Source organism: Carassius auratus, chromosome 37 (genome assembly GCF_003368295.1).
Source record: "Carassius auratus strain Wakin chromosome 37, ASM336829v1, whole genome shotgun sequence".
In the NCBI taxonomy this organism is placed as follows: Eukaryota; Metazoa; Chordata; class Actinopteri; order Cypriniformes; family Cyprinidae; genus Carassius; species Carassius auratus.
Genome location: NC_039279.1, coordinates 12,963,687 through 12,985,707, shown reverse-complemented (window position 1 = coordinate 12,985,707; position 22,021 = coordinate 12,963,687). Strand labels below are relative to the sequence as shown.

Genomic DNA, 22,021 nt, shown 5'->3' with positions numbered 1-22,021 from the left:
TTTCAATATACAATAAATGCACTCTGTCACCTATCACTAAAAAAAATCTGCATTCTGTATCACTATTTTGTGTGAAACTTTGTTTACTCTAAAGAACTCTACCTTTAAGACTCTTTGTTTGCAGTTAACTAGAGGTAGCCCTTGTCCATTGTTTATTGCTGCGATGACTGTAGTTATTTAAGTTAGAATTTAACTGACTGTAATTATTGCTGCTTCTTGATTGCCCTTTCTTCTGTGCTGTCCTTGAACTAGAGGTGGGCAGTATGGCCAAAATCGTAAATCACGATATGAGTCATTTTACATCACGGTAACAATATATATAATTATATACCATATTTTCCGGACTATAAGTCGCACTTTTTTTCATAGTTTGGCTGGTCCTGCGACTTATAGTCAGGTGCAATTTATTTATAAAAATTAATTTGACATGAATCGAGAGAAATGAACCAAGAGAAATGAACCAATAGAAAACATTACCGTCTCCAGCCCTCTCGCGGCTGTAGACGGTAATGTTTTCTCTTGGTTCTTGGTGCTAAATAAATGCGACTTATAGTCCAGTGCGACTTATATATGTTTTTTTCCTCATCGTGACGTATTTTTGGACTGATGCGACTTATACTCAGGTGCGACTTATAGTCCGAAAAATATGGTAGTTATTTACACTACACTATAGTTATTTATGCTACAGTAGAACAAATAAATGAATGACTGCTGTCACTTTAAGAGCTTCCCGGGTCCAAAATACTGTTTAACATTTCATGTAAGCCCAAAATTACTTTGTTTATGAGGATACTTGCAAATTATGTCAAAGGCTTATAAAGGTGCAAAATAAATCCGATCAGTACTCCCATCCTCTATGAGTACCATCTTCATGTGTGTGCATTTCTCCGACAGCGCTCGGAAACAGTCACCAACAGCACGTGCATACAGTATTGCGGAATGAGTTCTATTTTGCTGCTTATTGCTTTTCAACGCCTTAAGATGACCTGTTTTTAAACCACAATGCTTAAGAATGTGCGCTAACTGTACGTTTCCGTTACCTTGAACTGAAAAGTCATTTACATTTTTTGTCATTCTGCAGATTCCCACAGCAACGAGTCAACAGATGGATGATCTCTTTGACATTTTAATAGAAAGTGGAGGTGAGTTTGTCATTTTGTTGCAGACTGCAATAGATCAGGTTCATTTGTCAACTCAAACTATAACTCCAGATACAGATGTCTATTTTAACAATTGTCTGTGTGGAGGCTGAGAATGTCAGACTCATCCTGGCTACATTTCCCAGAAGCCCCTTTTCCAGCGCTGATTGAAGTAACAGCCTGGTGTCTGCAAAATTCAGTGACAAATACTACCGTTCAAAAGTTTGGTGTCAGTAAGATTTTCTTTTTGAAAGAATGTTATACTGTTATTCATGTTTATTGAATTTGGTGTTCAAGAAACTTGGAATAACAGAATTCGTTTCTTAATAAACGTATTAGAATGATGTCAGACTGAAGACTGGAGTAATGGCTGCATAAAAAAAAAAAATCCCTTACCCTAAACTTTTTGTGTAGTTTGATTATCTATTAAACTTCTTTTTTTTTTTTCAACCTTTTAATTTCTTGTGCTACCTCTTTTATTTTGTTTTCTGCAGAGATCACTCCCTTTAGTCAACAGGACCCATCTATACCTAAGATGATGCCCGTTACGGCCAGCATAACCACCCTGCCTATCAACACCGCCCTGTCCCGACCACCTGCCCAGGTGCAGATGGCACCCCCGCCGGAGCTGATGTTGGAGCCCATGCCCAGCCTGGCCTCCCTGGACTCTGACAACCAGTTGGAGGCTCTGCTGGAGGGCACACTGGTGGGGGACGCAGAGCCAGAGCAGAGGACTTTGAGCCTGCTGGAGGAGCTGCAAAACCAAATGCTGGAGCAGCCAAACTCCCCTATGGACACGTCTGAGTTGGGATTCAGCGACCCACCTGCACCTTCCTCTTCCCTGTCCTTTAGTCTCCAAGACACTGGCCTGGACAACATGGAGTGGCTGGACCTCACAATGCCTGGGCCCATTGGTGGACTCAATCCATTGGGCATCACCTCAGAATTCCTGGACACTCATGACCTGCAGCTGCACTGGGACTGAGAGGAATCGCTTCAAACACGGTTATACTTTCACTCGCACAACAAGTCGTGTGTCTGTGGGGCGTACAGTAGGGGAAGAAGGGATTGTCATTGTGGCGGCGGTTCACGTCTGGCAGCTTTATGTGACTAGACTCCAGCTCAGCTGTACACTTCACTTATGCTGGTTCTAATCACCATCTGTTCTCTTTCACATTATTGCTCCTGTTTGATCAGAAAAGGCACACAAGCCTTGTGGGGAATGCTGGCTAGGTGCTGAATGTGCTCTCTTTGCTGTGCCATTCTGAGAGGGAGTTGCTTTTGGGCAGATGGAATTCTGCTGTATTGCTATTTTGGCTTTTTCATTCATGTGCCATTGACTTCAGATTGGTTGCAGTGAGTCTCTAAATATCCTCACTGCTAATTTTAAGGAAGGGTAAGCTGTCAGTTCCAGACGATGTGGCATCACAGTAGAATTCAGTATGTTTGCCAAATAATGACGCCATTAGTGCTCCAGTACGTAATCATGAGTGTCTGTGTGGAGGATGAGAATGTCAGATTCAACCTGGCAGCTAAGCCACATTTCCCAGAATCCCCTTTTCCACCGCTGACTGCAGCAATATCCTGTTTTCTGCGAGATTTGCTGGCAAATATACTACCATTCAAAAGTTTGGGATCAGTAAGATTTTTTAAAACAGAAATTAATTTTTGCTGTTCAGGAAAGTGACATTAAAGACATTTATAATGTTACAAAATATGTATCAGAAAAAATGAACATGAAAAATTTCTCTGGACTGTTGGCTGCTGAAAATTCAGGTTTGTCATCACAGGAGTACATGACATTTTTGATTATATTAAACTAGGAAACAGTTATTTTATATTATAGAAATATTTTACAGTTTTATAGTTTTTACTATACTTTGATCGAATGCATCCTAGTGAGCATTCAAATTCTTTCCAAAAACAAAACCCCCCAAAAATCTTACAGACCCTAAACTTCCAAACGGTAGTATAGTTTGAGACGACTGGCTGCTGACCAGAGGAATGCATTCAGGTTTTATAAAGTGGCTTCAATTGCAGATTTTCTGTAAACATGAAAAACTAATTTGGATGAGGTTGCAAAGAGCATTTGGTTTGATTGGGATCTGAGAATTGCAGACTTTTTTTTTTAAATCCTGGACACATGGAAATTTTGTTTCAGTTAATCAGCCATCTCAATTTCAGCCCTTTATATATATATATAAAGAATAGAAAAAAGAAAAAAGAATTTTGTCTGACTTGTTGGATGTCCGACCCCTCGTCTTTGTGAATTGTTTGTGAATCTGTGTGTCTGTGTGTGATTTTATTTTTCATCACTTCAGTGGAACGTTGTGTGTTTGACTCAACTGACTTTAGGTGCATCATACTGTAAAAAAAGTTCCAATTTTTTTTTTTTCAATGTTTTTCTCAGTTCGGTTCTTGTAGTGGTTCCTATATTTTGAGTTCTGACTGATATATGTATTTTTGATGCCATGGAACAAATTTCCATTAGAGATGCAGCTATTGCAAAGCGATCATGTAAATGAAGCCATCCGAAGTGACAGTCGACACTAAAAACAGTGATCTCTAGCAGCACTATATATATTATGTATGAACACGGGGCATCTTTGTACTGGTTATTCCTCCTGTAAATGGAGTTTTGAAAATGCAAAGCTCTCTGGAGTTTTAGAAGTGAAGCCGACAGCTGAAGTGGTAACTGATGACTTTACTCCATGTTAAATGTCACTTGCAGCTTAATAATTTGTTTGTTGAGGGAATCCGAGAACAAATTGATCCAAATTTGTCTGCTTTTGTTGTTCAGAATTTTTTAACAGGCCTGTTTTTTAAGGTTCCTATACTAAATATTTGCATGTTGGGTGCATGTGTTTGTACGGCTGAGCGTCTCTGTTTTACTGTCTTTGTTCAAGTTGAACTGTTCGAAATTGCTACAGACCGTCCAAATGTTTAAATGAACAACATTTTATGTTTGCAAATATCTTGGCAGCATGTGAAAAAATTTCATATTTAATGATTTCTTCTAGAAAAACATCCTCTTGGTGTTTTTTTATTCTGATTTTATCTGTGCTTTTCTTTCATGATTTAATGTTGTCAACCACTTAATGGATTGTTTATGTACCTTTCCATTCAGCGAGGCAATACGCGTCCACTGGCTTTGAACTAACATCTTTCAGATTATCAGTTTGTTCTGAAGGGACACATTATTTGTACAAGTACAAGATGTACAGCACTTTCCTGCTGCAGTGATGAACTGCTCATCACCGTTAGATCAAACCGCACAACGTCAAAGCGTCTTTACAGATGCGCTTTTATAAAAGAGAACTTTTATCAGCTTTTTGTGCTTCAGTGTTACGTGTGTCGTCTGCTTACTAAACGAACGATTAACAATGCTCATCGGCTCTGTTTTTAAGGCTTTGTTTGTAATGTCCACTCTGCATACTGTACAAATTTTGGCCTCTCCAGGGAAGAACAAAATTCCAAATACTAGTCCTAACTAGTATAATCTTTCAGTTTGGGGGCAAATTTAGTCCAGTAAGGAATAATGCACGTGTCGGACTGTTCAGAGCAGTTTTTGGCATTGCTCGTGCAATGTTTTAATAAACTATTACTCTGAAAAGCAAGTGGAGGAGAAAGAATATGATACAAACTGACGTGGCTAGGTTTCTGTCATGTGATGTTATTAAGGCCTTTTGTGGCATTAAAACTTATAAACAAAGAGCCCAAATATTGTACTATGCCGCTTCATGTAGATACATACAGTACTGTTCAGAAATTCGGGGTCAGTAGGTGTTTTTCCTCCTAAGAAATTCATACTTTTATACAGCAAGGGCACCTTAACTTGATTTAAAGTAATAGTAAATACATTTGTTACAAAATATTTATATTTCAAATAAATTAAGTTCTTTTCATATTTCTTCCACAAAGATATCAGTATTGATAATGTTTCTTGGGCACCAAATCAGCATATTAGAATTATTTCAAGGATAATTTGACGATGACTGGAGTAATGGAGTAAAAAATCTTCACAGGAATAAATCATTTTCAACTGTATTATTTAATAGAAACAAGTTATTTTAAAGCAGCTGTATGTAAGGTCTTGAAAACTATTTTTTAATTGTATAATGATATCTAATAAGACGATGGCTTCAGTCCCATGCCCCCTGAATGTTCGTTCTGGGAGTTTGGAAGTTCGGTAAGTCAGTCCGAAAAGCTTTGAAAAGGGCAGATTGCTTTGCGGCAGCAACAAATTCACGTGTACTAAAGAACACTACAAAGTCACAAAACTACATACAGTTGCTTTAGTACTGTATTTTTTCTTAAACAAATGCAGCTTTCGTGAGAATAAGAGACTTTCAAAAACAATAAAATAAATCGTACCCTTAATTTTTGAACGGTATTGTAGATGATTGAGGATTTTTCTGTTGGACAACCATTGAATTCTCCATTGAATTTAGATGACTAGATGAAAAGAGTCTATATAAGTTTGTTGTTTCATTGCGCAGTTGGTGAGTAAAGCAATAACTTGTGTTTTATATACAGTGCTGTATTGTATACAGTATATGCAGAAGATAGATATCAGAGCATCATTTTAGTTTTACATCGTCTATTTGCATGGACACCTGTCCTGGCTGAGCTCTAGAAAGTGGCTTGCGTTTTTTTCCATTTAGGATGTCGAAGTTCAGCTTGTGTTGAGCATCATTTAGAGATTTAGGAATCCTAGCTCCGTATTTTCAGCAACATCTGCTGGACTCATCTAGCTTTTTTCCACACATTGATGTATATTATGTATCAGTGGTGACGACACTGGGCGATATTTACTGCCGCCTTTCAACGTGCTCCAAAGCGGTTGATCAATCATTTGTATGCCATATGTTTTGCACATTGTGTATATATTTTAATGGATGTAATACATATTTTTATACATGTTTGGCGCATCCATGATCTCTATTTTGTGAATAGTTTTAAAGATAAAAGTATATATATGCCATCATGTGTCAATGAAAATCGATGTATTGTGAAAATACTGTCGTAGAGGATGTTTTAGGAGTCTCTTAAATATACCAGAGGAATGACATTCAAAACTGTGTCTGCTTTTGTTTATTTCGGTCATAAGAGTTACTGGAACCATGTTTTTTTTATTCTGAATATCTAATATTATACATAGTTTAGGGTCATCTTAGGGTTTCCCATGATAAAGTTTCAAGTACAAAAATAAATCCATTGTTTTCATAGTGACATTTGATACAGCATTCCTCTTATAACAGTTCTTCAGGTTATCTAACTGTTACATGAATGCAAAGAAGTATTGCATTCATAGAATCACAAATGTCACTCAAACCTGGAAATTTGGATATCAGTTAATTTTACTGTAGATGTTGCAATGATAAACAAGTTTTGTTTCAAGGGACCCGATTGTTATTCAAACCAATGTTACTGTCCACACTTTTTTTTTTTTATTTACCAAGAAACCTTCATATGAAAATGAGTATCTTTATGTATGACATAGTAAGCCTACTATAAGTACTATTTCTCAATTTTCTTACATGCACTGCACTATACTTTAGATAAACATGTTATTTTATAATGAAAAAATAGTGAACCACTCCAAGATGTGATAGTGATGGTCATTTGGTGAATGAATTGATTCTTTTCAGTGAACCATTTAATTCAGTGCGCACTGAATGAGTCAATTGTGAATTAAACTGATCCAAATGTTAACAACTCTGATTCAGTCTGGTCAGAGTGAGTCCAAACCAATGATTTGGTCATGTCACACTCAAAATGAGCCAGTAGTACATGATGTGTACTTCTTCCACTACAAGTCATTACTATGATTCTATCACCCTAAAAGCCTATTGGAAGTGGTTCATACAAATGAATGTTAGCCACTAGCACAATATTAGTGTAGCACATTAGATCCCCTTAGACCGTTATTAATTGCTAGTTGAATTCATTTGTACATATAGTTTTGCCACATCTGAAAGTCTACATATTGACTTCCCCAGCAAAGAGATACAAATCCCTTTTGACCATGTCCTGTGCTCGGCTTCAAGGTCTTCTGGAAGTTTTCACAGTCATGATGTTACAGATTATTAACCGTATTACTTTTTGCTTCAAATCCTATTAACCAAACAGATATCTTTGTGGCAGGATGGACACCTGTGGACGACATCTTTGAAGCGATTCATACAGAAGGGGACCAGGCAACATCCAGCCAGACACCTATCCCAGAAACAACAGGATGACAATGTAAATGTCTGCTTTTTTAAGTAGGCTAATCGCCTGTTTAGCAAATTCATATACAGAGAGAAACTTAATACGATATGTTCATGTGACCATTAATACAACAGTTCTGGGTTTTGAATCTGATTAGCTGAGCGAACTGTTCGATTCAGATATTTCCCAACAAAAGTGCAAATATTTAGCAATGGGGTTTTTGTTGGACTGTTTGTCTGTGTTATTTAATTCCGATTGAAACCTAAGTTGTCCTTGTAAACGTACTCACGGATACACTAGTAGGTGTTGACAAGTTGCTGTGTGAGTGAATCACTGAATCATTCATCGAATTGTTTCTTTCAAAGCAATGATTCATTCAGCAACAAATGAAAGTTCCTTCTTCGTTTACTGTCTTTCTAAGCTCATGTGAATTTCTTTAGTGAGAATTGTCTGTTTTTTTTGTTGTTGTTTATTTAAATCCGTTGTCCCCAAAACTGTGTGGTTATCCAAAAATTCAAATTTATTTCAGACCACTTGTGTGTGTGTGTTGCTCAGAAATCATTTAATGATTGATTATTCACTATAGAATACTTACCCTACCACAGATAAGAGACAACAAAAGACGAAAGCATTGCTGCCCAGTTTATAGTCGATCTCAGTGGTGACAATCTTAAGGCAAGAAGGGCACTTCACTTTGGCAGGGGACATGCTGACATCGTCCAGGCTTACTAGAGTCTCTGGGAAGGCAAGACACGTTCATCTGTTTATTCATAACATGCTAAATGTTTCTATGGCATTTTTAAACTTGATATATGTCTGTGGGTTTTTACCCTGCAACTTGTCAGTTGTGAGCAAGTATCATATGTAATGCAACCTAATTATATTATTTTACCTGTGTTTTTCTCTTTCTGAGCAATGGTTGGAGATACAGTTTCTGTTAGAGAAATATGGAGAATGATTTGTCTCTGGATTGGAGCTTTTTAATTTGAGATGGAGAGTATATCATACAAGATAATCAGTGTTACATTTGCAACATGACTATAATTTTACCGGTAGCACTTTATTTTACAGTCCTGTTCCTCATGTTCATACTAGGTACTTATTATAGTAATTACAATAACTATGTAATAACTAGGTACTAACCCTGAACCTACCCTTAAACCTAACCCTACCCCATGTAGTTACCTTGTGTTACCAGAACTTTCTTAGATAAATACACTGTAAGTACACTATAAGTACATGGAAGTACACGTACTGTAAAATAAAGTGCAACCATTTTACCTATGTTTTCTTCTTTCTGAGCAATGGTAGGTGAAACAGTTTCTGTAAGAGAAATATGGAGAATGTATTGTATAGTCTCTGGATTGGAGCTTTTCAATTTGAGATGGAGAGTATATCATACAAGATAATCATTGTTGAATTTGCAACATGACTATTTATTTTACCTATGTTTTCTTCTTTCTGAGCAATGGTAGGGGATACCGTTTCTGTTTGAGAAATATGGAGAATGTATTGTATAGTCTCTGGATTGGAGCTTTTCAATTTGAGATGAAGATATTTTGATATTTTGAGATGGATACATCACTATTATTTCACCTGTGTTTTCCTCTTGCAGAGCAAAGACAGGATATTTAGTTTCTGTAGAAGACACTGGGAGAATGTAGAGTCCTTGGATTGGAGCTTGGATTGGATCTGTCATGAAGAGTATATCATACAAGATTAATCAATGATATATTTGCATACTTCTTACTAAAGATGTTCCATAAAAGCTACAGTGTTGCAAAACAATGCGTTTTGTGTACTCAATCAAAAGAAGAGACAACAAGTTAAAACTTTTTATCAGGAGGCATTTTTTTATGTTAATTACAATAAATTACAGGTTCATCTCAAATTAGAATGTTGTGGAAAATTTAATTTATTTCAGTAATTCAACTCAAATTGTGAAACTCGTATTAAATAAATTCAATGCACTCAGAATGAAGTAGTTGAAGTCTTTCATTCTCTTAATTCTGATGATATTTAACAAAAACCTACCAATTCACAAATCTCATCAAATTAAAATACTTCATAAGATCAATTAAAAAAAAAAACTTTTTAGTGAATTGTTAGCCTTCTTGAAAGTATTTTCATTAATTGTACATGTACTCAATACTTGGTAGGTGCTCCTTTTTCTTTATATATTGCCTCAATTCGGCATGGCATGGAGGTGATCAGCTTGTGGCACTGCTGGGGTGGTATGGAAGCCCAGGTTTCTTTGACAGTGGCCTTCAGCTCATCTGCATTTTTTTGTCTCTTGTTTCTCATCTTCCTCTTGACAATACCCCGTAGATTCTCTCTGGGGTTCAGGCCAGTCAAGCACATCAACACCATGGACATTTAACCAACTTTTGGGGCTTTTGGCAGGTGCCAAATCCTGCTGGAAAATGAAATCAGCATCTTCAAAAAGCTGGTCAGCAGAAGGAAGCATGAAATGCTCCAAAATTTCTTGGTAAACGGGTGCAGTGACTTTGGTTTTCAAAAAACACAATGGACCAACACCAGCAGATGACATTGCACCCCAAATCATCACAGACTGTGAAAACTTAACACTGAACTTCAAGCAACTTGGGCTATGAGCTTCTCCATCCTTCCTCCAGACTCTAGGACCTTGGTTTCCAAATCAAATACAAAACTTGCTCTCGTCTGAAAAAGGACTTTGTCCCACTGGGCAACAGTCCAGTTCTTCTTCTCCCTAGCCCAGGTAAGATGCCTCTGATGTTGTCTGTGGTTCAGGAGTGACTTAACAAGAGGAATACGACAACTGTAGCCAAATTCCTTGACATGTCTGTATGCCTTGACCCCGGCCTCAGTCCATTCCTTGTGAATGGATTTATCTTGACAAAACCACATTTGGCCTTCCACTCAACTTTCTGTTAACATGCTTGGATACAGCACTCTGTGAGCAGCCAGCTTCTTTGTCAACTGTCAGATCAGCAGTCTTTCCCATGATTGTGTAGCCTAGTGAACCAAACTGAGAGACCATTTTGAAGGCTCAGGAAACCTTTGCAGGTGTTTTGATTTGATTAACTGATTGGCATGTCACCATATTCTTATTTGTTGAGATGGTGAATTGGTGTTTTTTTTTTTTTTTTTTTTTAATGTGAGCCAAAATCATCACAATTAAAAGAACCAAAGACTTAAATTACTTAAGTCTGTGTGCATTAAAGTTATTTAATACATGAGTTTCACAGTTTGAGTTGAATTACTGAAATAAATGAACTTTTCCACAACGTTCAAATTTGAGATGCACCTGTACATTTTAATTGATTATTTAAATGTTATATTTTACTTTTAAGTAAACCATTTAAATTGATTTTTTTATACTTATATAATACACAAAACAAATTTATAAGCGCAACACTTTTGTGTTTGCCCCCAGTTTTCATGTCCTGAACTCAAAGATCTAGGACTTTTTCTATGTACAGTAAGGCCTATTTTTCTCAAACATTAATCACAAATCTATCTAAATCTGTGTTAGTGAGTACTTCTCCTTTGCCAAGATAATCCATCCACATCAGAGGTGTGGCATATCAAAATGCTTATTAGACAGCATGATTATTGCACAGGTGTGCCTAACAAAGTCCCTTTTCAGCCTAACAAGACCAGGCTTTTATCTAAATGAATATTCAGAACTGCACTTTCACTGGTCACCGGGACATAAAAACTGAATGTATAGAAACAGCAGTAAAATATGATAAAAATCGCTGAAAAAGTTGACTTTACCCCAAAATAAGGTTTAAAATGCCTTTTCCCCACAGTTTATACTTTTACTACGCATGCGCAAGGGTTCACAACACCAACTTCATTTACATCTCTACCAGAATGCCGGTGTCTTTTACTTAGAATGTAAGGTAACATATTTGTGGTCTATATAAAATGCTTTAACTGGTCATCCGGTGCCTTCGCGTTGTTATCAGCCTCTTCTACCTCATACAACATGTAACCACACCAGCCAAAGACATCCACAGACAGCTTCTTCACATATCATCTGAGACCAGCCACCTGGACAGCTGCTGCAACAATCGGTTTGCATAACCCAAGACTGCACAAACTGTCAGAAACAGTCTCAGTGAACCTCATCTGCATGCTTGTCATCCTCATCGGGGTCTTGACCTGACTGCAGTTTGTCGTCATAACTGATTTGAGTGGGCGTCTGGCACTTTGGAGAGGTGTTCTCTTCACAGAAGAAGTTTCACTGTACAGGGCAGATAGCAGACAGCGTGTATGGCGTCGAGTGGGTGAGCGGTTTGCTGATGTCAACGTTGTGGATCGAGTGGCCCATGGTGATGGTGGGGTTATGGTATGGGCAGGCGTATGTTTTGGACAACGAGCATGGGTGCATTTTATTGATGGCATTTTAAATGCACAAAAATACAGTGAAGAGATCCTGAGGCACATTGTTGTGGCATTCATCTATGACCATCACCTCATGTTGCAGCATGATAATGCATGGCCCCATGTTGCAAGGATTTGTACACAATTCCTGAAAGCTGAAAACATCCCAGTTCTTGCATGGCCAGCATACTCACCGGACATTTCACCCATTGAGCATGTTTGGGATGCTCTGGATCAGCTTATACAACAGCGTGTTCCAGTTCCTGCCAATAACCAGCAACTTCACACAGACATTGAAGAGGAGTGGACCAACATTCAACAGGTCACAATCAACAACCATATCAACTCTATGCGAAGGAGATGTGTTTGCACTGCTTGAGGCAAATGGTGGTCACACCACATACTGACTGGTTTTCGGACCCCCCAATACAGTAAAACTGCACATTTTAGAGTGGCCTTTTATTGTGGCCAGCCGAAGGCACACCTGTGCAATAATCATGCTGTCTAATCAGCATTTGATATGCCACACCTGTGAGGTGGATGGATTATCTTGGGCTAAGGAGAAGTGCTCACTAACACAGATTTAGACAGATTTCTGAACAATATTTGAGAGAAATAGCCTTTTTGTGTACATAGAAAAAGTCTTAGATCTTTGAGTCCAGCTCATGAAAAATGGGGAAAAAACAAAAGTGCTGCGTTTATAATTTTGTCAAGTGTATGTAAAAAGGGATGTGTTTTCAGGACAGGTTTACATCAAGATTACCAGTAAAATTAAATATGTACTGGACCCTAATTTTTTAAATGAATGTAAAGTATGTAGAGTATGTCATTTAAGTAGTAAAAAAATATGAAGAAAAAAAACATTTTACATTGTGCACAACTTTGTTTGTGCCTTTGTTGCTCTCTCTCTCTCTCTCTCTCTCTCAGTGTGAGTGTGTTTTGTTATGTTTATAATCTAGACATACCTTTGTCCATGGACTGTGTTGTCGAACTCTGGCTTTTTTCCTTAATAAGATCATTCTCTTTTTGCTCCAGTAACTTCAACTCCTCTTCTATTCTGTCCAGTTCTGAAGGGCCCTCTTCATTTGCGAGGTATTCTAAAACAAGACAAACAAACAAAATATGTAAAACAACCAATTCATTGTTTGTACTAACTAGTCAAATGTAAGCATGCAGAATGATTCCAGCCAAGAGTGGACTCATTGCAATTTGAATGGCCATTTCCTGGTTCAGTAGCAGGCTCCTTTTGTATTACGAGGAAAGGGGTAATTATATTACATAGTTTGCATGTTTTATTGTGCAGTAAAATAATCAAATGTTGTTCTTGCCCTTAAGTCTGCAGGGCGGACTGAATGTAACATTTTTTCCAGGGGCCAGTTCTAAAGTTTTAACAGCTTGTCTGACCAGTTAGCAGTCACCAAGGGGAAATGATTTGTATTTTTTCAGATTTAAATAAGACCTTACCTTCTATTTTGTTGTTCTTCTTTTGGATCGCCTGTAGAAACTGAAGCCGGTTCTGGAGCTGTTGTCGTCTGAAGTGGATGTTCCACAGGTTTGTGGGATCTTCATCCTGTTCAGAGTCCTGTGGCAGCACTGTTGTCATAGTCCTGCTGCCCTACAGGACAAATTACATTCATTGATTTGAAAGGTGCAGTCACATTTCGCTGGCAAAATGGTCCGTTGTCCTTGTCCATTATCAATAGTGTAGTGGAATGCACGTTCATACACTATACAGTTTGTCAGATCCCCAAATTTGCACCACCAACTTGAGCGAAACCTACATGGTAAACTTTTTTGCCCATGAGCGAAACTCCCAATCACATTGATTCCTTTTGAAATTAATGGAATTCGCCAGCAAAAATTTCACAGAGCAGTAAATGCGACCGCCCTACAGATTTTCATGTGCAGTCATCTGCGGATTTAGTCGCAAGAAGAGTTTGTGAATTCTCATAAACAGGTTAGTGAAAAGTTACCTGTAATTCTGCATTGCTTACTCTGTGAAAATGTGATCTGACCTTAATTTAAGTCATAGTTATAGACCAACACAATCTGACTAAACTAATAACAAATAAAATAATGTATATGTTGTACACATTATTTGAATACAGTTATTCTCAATGCAGGGTGGAGAAAGTAAGGGAAACCTTGAACAAGTAATAACAAATAACAGCAGCTAAACCTGATTTTATTTTATTTTTTAAGCTATTTACAAAAGTTTTGACCAGTTTTGGACAATCCACCCTCATAAATCTGATTTAGCTTATTAATATTGTTAGGCTGTAGCCAGCTAGATTCAAGCCCTCTTTATAGGTTATGCCACAGCTTGGCTTGAGGTCAGGACGTAGGAATTGTGTGCTTTGGGCCACTATTTTGTTGCATCACCCAATGAATCTAAAGACAATCTTCTGTAAAATGTCTTGATGCACTTATGTGTTATTTCTTCCTTCGGTGATTGCAAAGTGACCTGGCCCTAAAGCAGTAAGGCAGTTTAAAACCTTGATGATCCTTCCACGGTTCTTCAGTTGGGATGGGGTTTTGGAGTTGGTTTGCAGTGACATTCTTCCTCTAAACAGTGTTGTGCAATTTTGCCAAAAAGTTAAACTTTTGTCTAAATTTCCACAAAACTTTGTCCCACAAGAACTATGAAAAAGCCGGATGTGCAAACATGAGACATGCTTCAATATTGTTTAAGCAGTTTCTTGTTAAGTGTTTTTCTGATAGTAGACACATGAAGAAATACTTCAGCAGCAGTTTGTAAAGTTTTCTGGAGGGCTCACCTCTTTCAAGATTGTGTTCTTAGAGATTTTAAGGGCAAGGCACCCGTGCGACCCACACTTCCAATTTCATCTCCTTAAAGGTGTCATTTGATGCTTTTTTAAAGGGGGGGTGAAATGCTATTTCATGCATACTGAGTTTTTTACACTGTTAAAGAGTTGGATTCCCATGCTAAACATGGACAAAGTTTCAAAAATTAAGTTGTACGTTTGAAGGAGTATTTCTGTTCCAAAAATACTCCTTCCGGTTTGTTACAAGTTTCGGAAAGTTTTTTTCGAGTATGGCTCTGTGTGACGTTAGATGGAGCGGAATTTCCTTATATGGGTCTTAGATCACATCTGCCGGAAGAGCGCGCGCTCCCGTATAGCAAAGCACTGAGAGCACAACAGACATTCACTGATCAGAGCGAGAGCGTCGCGAAAAGTCACAAAAGAAGTGTGTTTTTGGTTGCCAGGGCAAGACAACCCTGCACAGATTACCAAAAAAAAAAAAAACAGCATTAAGGGACCAGTGGATGGAGTTTATTTTTACAGAGCATCAACGGAGTTGTGCAAGTGTTTTTGTTTGTTCCCTGCATTTCGAAGATGCTTGTTTTACAAACAAGCCCCAGTTTGACACGGATTTGCGCATTGTTCATTTCTTAAGGATGATGCAATCCCAACGAAAAAGGGTCACGATTGTGTGTTGGAACCGCAGGCGGTGAGTAAAACTGCTTAAAATATCTCTGCCTCCTTGTTAGTGCGTCCCCTCCCATGCTGGAGACCCGGGTTAGAGCCCCGCTCGGAGCGAGTCGTTGCTGCTGCTGCTCTCGTTCAGTTTCAGCCTATGGATCTGATTCTGGATCATAAATAAACGTCTGAATCTGACTGTAAGCCATGGTTTGTTTTGGATGATGGTTTTTCCCTCATGGTAATGTCACAGCCTCCACATGCTCCCAACGCAAAAGCCTACTGGCGCTCGTGATTCTTTAGCTCCGCCCACACGTCACGCCTCCAGCTGGTCGTGTTTTTCCAGGAAAAATCGGTACAGACTATCATTCTCTTATGAATATAATAAAACTAAAGACTTTTTGGAGTTATGAAGGATGCAGTACTACTCTATAGGTACTCAAGATTAACAGGATACTGAGTGAAAACGAGCATTTCACCCCCCCTTTAAATATCATTATTTTGTGTGTTTGGGGATACAGAATATGTTGACATGCTTTAATGTTCAAAAAACAGTGCATTGTGATTGGCTGAACACCGCAAGCACTCGTCAGAAATGTAAAACCCCTTTCCGTAATCTTTCAAAATAAATGTAAAGACAGTTAATAATGTCCTTAGTTACCATTAGTTCAAGCCCAAAAAGGGAACCAAGTCACGTGACAGACACATTGATGAAGCTTGTATGTGTTTGCAGTACACAAGCCACAGATGGTCGACAGTCGACTCCACTGTTTGACCATCTCTTTCTCTCTTTCTCTCTCTTTCACACACACATACATGCAACACGCAAAATTCCTTATTAGAACAGTCAATAGAAAATACTTAAACTAATAACAAAACATACTTACAGTAGCTGATTGTTTGCGCGAACATTTGGGCGGCATTATGCAAATTGTCACATCGTGATGTAGACGTGGCAGAGTCTTAACTTTGATAAAGAATATCTCTTTTGTTTTTGCAACTTCAGGGATCTTATCTATGCACAATTTAAATTGACTCCAATGAGTATTTATATCCTGCACTGTGATCACTTCATCATTTATTGGATGATGTTAGTCAGATTATGTTTGTCTATAATTGTGATGTAAAATTAAGACCAGACCACATTTTATGAGTAATCGATCCAGAACTCCAGACCTTTAAAGTCAAACATTTAGACACACTTTTTATCTCAAAGGGATAGTTCACCCAAAATTCTGTCATTAATTACTCACCCTCAAATCGTTCCAAACCTTTAAGACCTTCGTTCATCTTCGGAACACAAATTAAGATATTTTTGATGCATTCTGACAGCTCTTTGACCCTCCCATAGTCAGCAAGGGTACTACCACAGTAAAGGTCCAGAAACATAGTAAGGACATCAGTAAAATAGTCCATGTGACATCAGTAGTTCAAACGTAATTTTGCGAAGCTACAAGAATACTTTTTGTGTGCAAAGAAAACCAAAATAATTTTGTGGTTTGCCTCCATTTTGGAGAGTATCGTGACGCATGTGCACACTTCCACTGCATGTGAACAACGAATACGCATGCTGGCAAGTTTTGTGTCGATATAAGTAGCAGCGCAATTATTTACGTGCGTTATTTACATGAAGCAGATGTGTGTGCATTTTTTGGTCAACTATTCCTTTAAGGATTTTGCTTAAATGCTTAATTTGTATTATAATTTTTTTTTAGGTAAATATACATTTACTTTAAGCAATTCTTTACAGAACTACAATTGAGTTCATGTTTTAAGTGGACAATTTGGACCAGAGAATGAATAAAAGCAGACAAGTGCTGAACGTGAGGTCCTTCAGTACTATTTAAACTGCTAATGAATGTACCTATAGATTTTATTTTTATTTTTATAACTTTTTCAACATTTATTTATTTGTCTTTTTTGGGCAATGCATAATTGTTTTGTTATAGTATTCATGCCATTACTATTATTCTAAAATGTTGCAAATATTAATAATAAAGAATGAATAGATGTGTGTCTAAACCTTTGAACCGTAATGTGACTTTTTCTAGATGTATTCGTTATGCTTTGTTGTTTTATATTTGGTTAAATTATCTTTTGCAAAATGCAGGGAACATTATTACACAGTGCTGCCATTTTTAGACTTTTGACATTCTGCTGGTCTCAGTGCATGCCATTGACGTCAGAAACAGTGACATTTCAACTGCAGCAGACAGATTTTTAGGTATTATTTTTTATCTTTCAAGAAGAACATTTTCTAATGAAAATTCAAATGATAGTTTTCCTGCATTCTGTTAAGTAAATAATATAAATTTGTGTTCATAAATTTGCCTAAAGAAAGTGTCTGCCATAGTTGCATTACGTTTTAAGCAATCCATGCATGAAAAGAGTGAAAGCATGAATAGGTTTATGAATGTTAGGTCATTTCAGCGCATCATTACATTAAAATTTTGTGCATATTACTTCAATGTTTCAGGCATCCCATTTAAATAATTATTGTCCATCACCAAACACCGAATAATCTTTAAATGATGGGTACATCACATTACCTCTAGGCACTAGGATGCTGTTTGTTCGGTGAGTCGCAGTCCAGCTCCAATAATGGAAATGTTGACAGTACTGAGGAATTTGGGAGAATGATCAGGTTACTCAACCTTTTTTATTATTCCTCTCGCAGTCCTTGTTTAGCAGTTCTCCTTCTTAGAGTATTTAGTCGTCTTTGAATATGTCTCCATAATCTCTTATGCCTTCCTCTTCATATTGGTCTGAATGGGAATCAAAGCATGAGATGACATTAAAAAAAAAGAATAAAAGAATGATTGTAAAAAAAAAAAAAAAATTCAGAAAGCTTAACAGTAGACTGCACCTAATCCTTCGGATAATTTTCACCTATCTTTCACCATTTGTGTTTGTTTGAACTAAACAAGCCAAGATACTATTTCCATCTTGGTTTGAATGTATTTTCATAATCAAATTTGCAGTAAGGGGTGACGTTCTGACTGTAAAGTGGTGTGTGTGTGTGTGTGTGTGTGTGTCGTAAATGTTTAGTGTTTGTTTCAGAAAGGAATATGATGATGCTCAGAGATAAATACCACTTCCTTGATTATATATTTTATGAATGTTTGATCATTCATCATCAACATCGTGGAATTGTTTATTTTTTAGTTATAACAATGGATTTTTTTCCATAGTTCTAACTAGTAGAGTTCCAGAATAGGAAAAAAATTGGCTAAAACAAAAGATTCATTCGTCCTTTCCAGTCGGTCACCTCTAGAGGTCAGGCTTTCACAGTGACCGAGTGGACGCTGTGTGAGGAGCGGTTCGGGACCGCTGATGTCACTGATTTAGCCAATTTGAACTTTAAGAATTCGAGTTGAAATGGACTAAATGAAATTCATGTACAATTAAAGTCTATTTTAGTGACTTTTAATGGTTTAACTTATAATAAAATATTAGAAAAGTACTTTATTTTATTTAATAACATGTGTCAGTTGGTGTTGACTGAGCGTGTCTGTGAAACATTCAGAGCCACTTCCTGTTTGAGAGAAAGCAGCTGGAGTTGAGCTGCGAGTAATGAGTGACGCATGATGAGACAAATGAGGACCGGACAACATTACTACAAACCCCCATTTAACTCTTCTCCCTCCTTTTCTACCACCCTCCCCACATCCTCTGTTTCTCTGCCTTTTGCTCTTTTCCCTCTTGTCATTTTATTCCAACTCTCTCTGTTCTATCTATAGACACAATATGTCACAGACAGACTGGGACATCCAGTCTCTGCTGCAGGCACATGTGGCAAACGTGATCTAGGATGATGATGACATCAATGGGGGGAGGTTCTTGAACAGGCAATGGGATGAAGCGGGGTGGGAGGGACAAAGGGGGCAAAAACAGTGAGCAACCAAGCAGAAAACAAAAACCCCATAACACATATTATGCAAATATTGTTGCTTCAGTCTTTAATTTGTCTGAGGAAATATAAAGTCATTGTGTTGCTCACAGCAACTCTTGGTGTGGATTAGGTCATTGGTCAAACTCTCATTTGAAGTGAACCCAGTGGTTTTTACATCTTCAAATGCCTCTAAATATTTGTTTTTGACCTGTATTAGTTTCTGTTCGCTTTAAAAAAGCATAATGGTCAGTTTATTTGTGATCCAATTTGCATTTGATTACAAAAACAGCTTATTACAAGGCAGTTGATTTGAATCGAATAGACCGTGCGGATTAAACTAGAATCGCTGCAGATAGTGCTGGTGAGGCAGCTGTGCTGATTTGTCAGTGACGTTGCTTTAATCTGCTGCGAGCGAGTCGGTCCAGACCCTCAGAAATCAGAGCAGGAGGGAGCTTGGGCGTATGTGCACATGGGGGAGGAAGAGAGCGGACAAATCAGATCTTCTGTAAGCAGAGAGACGTTAAGATATCTGCTTGTGTTTGCAGTCATTACCCCTGTCTGACCAAACACAAACTCATACCAATGGGTGTTTAGCAGGCGGACATTCAGTATAACCATATTCCTGTAGCTCAAGCAGAAGAGCACGGCACTAACAAAGCCAAGGTCATGGGTTTGTTTCCCAATAAATAAATAAATTGATTCAAAACAATGTATACCTTTGATTTCAGTGTGCATAAATGTTTCTGCAGGACTATAGTGAACCTCTTGCTTGAAGTTTTTGTTAGCATTGTTTGACCTTATACCTCCATTTTTATGCATTCAAATGTAGATGTGTGGGCTTCAGGGACTTATTACACATTGTGTTAATTTAGTTTCTTCAGATGCAATTTTGTTGAAACGGATTTACAAAAATCCTTAAAAATGTTTCCCCGTTTCCACAGAAAACACAGCTGTTTTCAACATTGATGATGATGATGATGATGATAAAAATAATATTAAAAAAATGCACCAAATCATCATATTAGTATGATTTTTGAAGGACATGGGACACTGAAGACTGGAGTAAAGGCTGCTGAAAATTCAGCTTTCACAGGAAAGTTAACAGGAATTACATTTAAAAAAAATTATACATAGAAAATAGTTAATATTTAATAATATTTTTTATAATAGCAAATTATTTCATTCATTCATTTATAATATATATATTTTTATTGAATTTTTGATCAGATAAATGCAGCCTTGGTAACCCCTAGAGACATCTCTGAAATCTATCAATCAGTCATTGATTTCAAAAAATGTTGTTAGTTAAATATTAGTTTTTTTCTTTTTTTGTGTGGTGGGCCTGGTGAAAATGTTAGCAGAACAAGTAGCTTGACTGGGACAAAATTCTTCTGCAAACAATTAATCACAAATATAACATTGCAGCATTTTAATGGACTTGATTTTCTCCCCATCTGCGATCACAGATTGGGATGGCTAATGAAGGCCTTGTGACTGTGTGTGTTCTTTTTGTGCCACCAGCCAGTCAACACCATGATATATGTGGATCAGAGAAATAAGTCACATAAAATTATAACTCCAGTGTTTGGCTTAAAAGAAAGTGCCCAGGATTGACTGCCTTGAGCAAAGAAACCAACAGGAAGGTCGTGGGAAAAGGACATGCTTGCAGCTTCCAGGAGGGCCACTGAGCTGAACGGCTGTAGTAGGTGTTAATGCAGCAATCAGATCTCTCACCTGACTTACTACATCCTGCTGACTCGTGCCCACTCGTTCATCCAGCCCAAACTGTAGCAGACATCCCCTGACAGGCTCCTGGAGTGGCAGTGTGAGTCATCTGATATCAAACCTTTTCTGATTCATTAAGCCCCTGTGGCCCCTCCTCTTCCTCATCCCAAACATTGCCGCACACTCCTTTACAAAAATGCAGCACGATGTTCACACTTAGTAGGAAGACATCTGCGCTGTCCTTCTCCCCTGCTATGCAGAACATTGTGCCCTGAACTTACGAATGTGGGAACAGAACGGAGAGCAGGCGACCGTTTCAGAGGCCAAGATGGAGACGAGAGTGGTGTGGGATGTTACATTTGACTACAGATCAAATTCAGGTTCTGAGAACGAGTATCGCCACAGACCAAGGTTCAGCTGGCACCATGCATTCTAACGGCAGTTAACTTGGCAGCGTTTCGGTTTCCAAGTCACGCCCTGAAAAATATACAAACACAGAGAACAGTAGCGCTGTGATAAAGAGAACGAAAGGGCGGAAGCATGAGATTGGGCTCAATTCAAGCTCTTTCTCTCTCTTTTCCTCTCAATGTGTTTGATTCAGAGGTGAACAAGGACATCTAACCTGCTGACCTCTGGAGTGGCCATGTGTTAACCAGGCGATATTCTCTCAGGAAACACCTGCTGTAGGTTTATGCATATATTTCATTATTATAAACAATTTAAAAATACACTACCATTCAACAATTCGGAGGCAATTTCATGTTTCAAAAATACAGTAATAGTGTAATATATTACGGTTTAGATGATCCTTTTTTTATTTTAATTTTAAATTAATTTTAAAATGTCATTTATTCCAGTGATGGCATTGTGCAGTTGTGCTGAATAATATTTTTGTGAAAACTGATGCATTTTTTCAGGGTTCTTTGATTAATAGAAATGTCCAAAAGAATAGCATATAAATGTCTTTACAGTCACTTTAACAAATCTTTGCTAGTATTAGCTCTACTGACCCCAAACTTTTGAACACTAGTATATAGATACAGGATGTTTTTTTTTATTTTTTAAATAACAGAGTACTGAATCTGATATACTGATTAAGGAAATTATTTTTGCACCTATGCAAAGATTCATAGTCCGTTCATAATGTTATGATGATTTGACTGTAGTCTATACATTATGCATCTCTTGAGTAAAAGAGAAATTGAAAGTAATGTATTTTTCTTGTAATAGGCTCA

General features: G+C 37.7%; 2 protein-coding genes across 7 annotated transcripts in view; one reads left to right on the top strand and one right to left on the bottom strand.

Moving 5' to 3' along the window:
• LOC113056261 (MKL/myocardin-like protein 2) overlaps positions 1 to 5,485 on the top strand; it is a 32,418-nt gene extending 26,933 nt beyond the window's left edge. For all 6 annotated transcript variants that reach the window (XM_026222890.1, XM_026222894.1, XM_026222891.1 and 3 more), the window contains 2 exons: positions 1,082 to 1,142; positions 1,634 to 5,485. In XM_026222890.1, the coding sequence (XP_026078675.1) occupies positions 1,082 to 1,142; positions 1,634 to 2,124 (552 nt within the window). In that variant the 3' untranslated portion in view covers positions 2,125 to 5,485. The remainder of the gene's footprint in view (positions 1 to 1,081; positions 1,143 to 1,633) is intronic.
• Positions 5,486 to 6,300: 815 nt separating this feature from the next.
• Positions 6,301 to 21,460, bottom strand: LOC113056264 (uncharacterized). Its single transcript, XM_026222897.1, has 10 exons — positions 20,796 to 21,460; positions 17,719 to 17,934; positions 13,191 to 13,341; positions 12,692 to 12,823; positions 8,949 to 9,044; positions 8,798 to 8,839; positions 8,634 to 8,675; positions 8,245 to 8,286; positions 7,948 to 8,089; positions 6,301 to 7,358 (listed from the first exon to the last, which is right to left on the bottom strand). The coding sequence occupies exons 3-10, from the start codon at positions 13,327 to 13,329 to the stop codon at positions 7,250 to 7,252; spliced, it is 744 nt and encodes a 247-aa protein (XP_026078682.1). The 5' UTR covers positions 13,330 to 13,341; positions 17,719 to 17,934; positions 20,796 to 21,460; the 3' UTR covers positions 6,301 to 7,249.
• Positions 21,461 to 22,021: the final 561 nt, after the last annotated feature.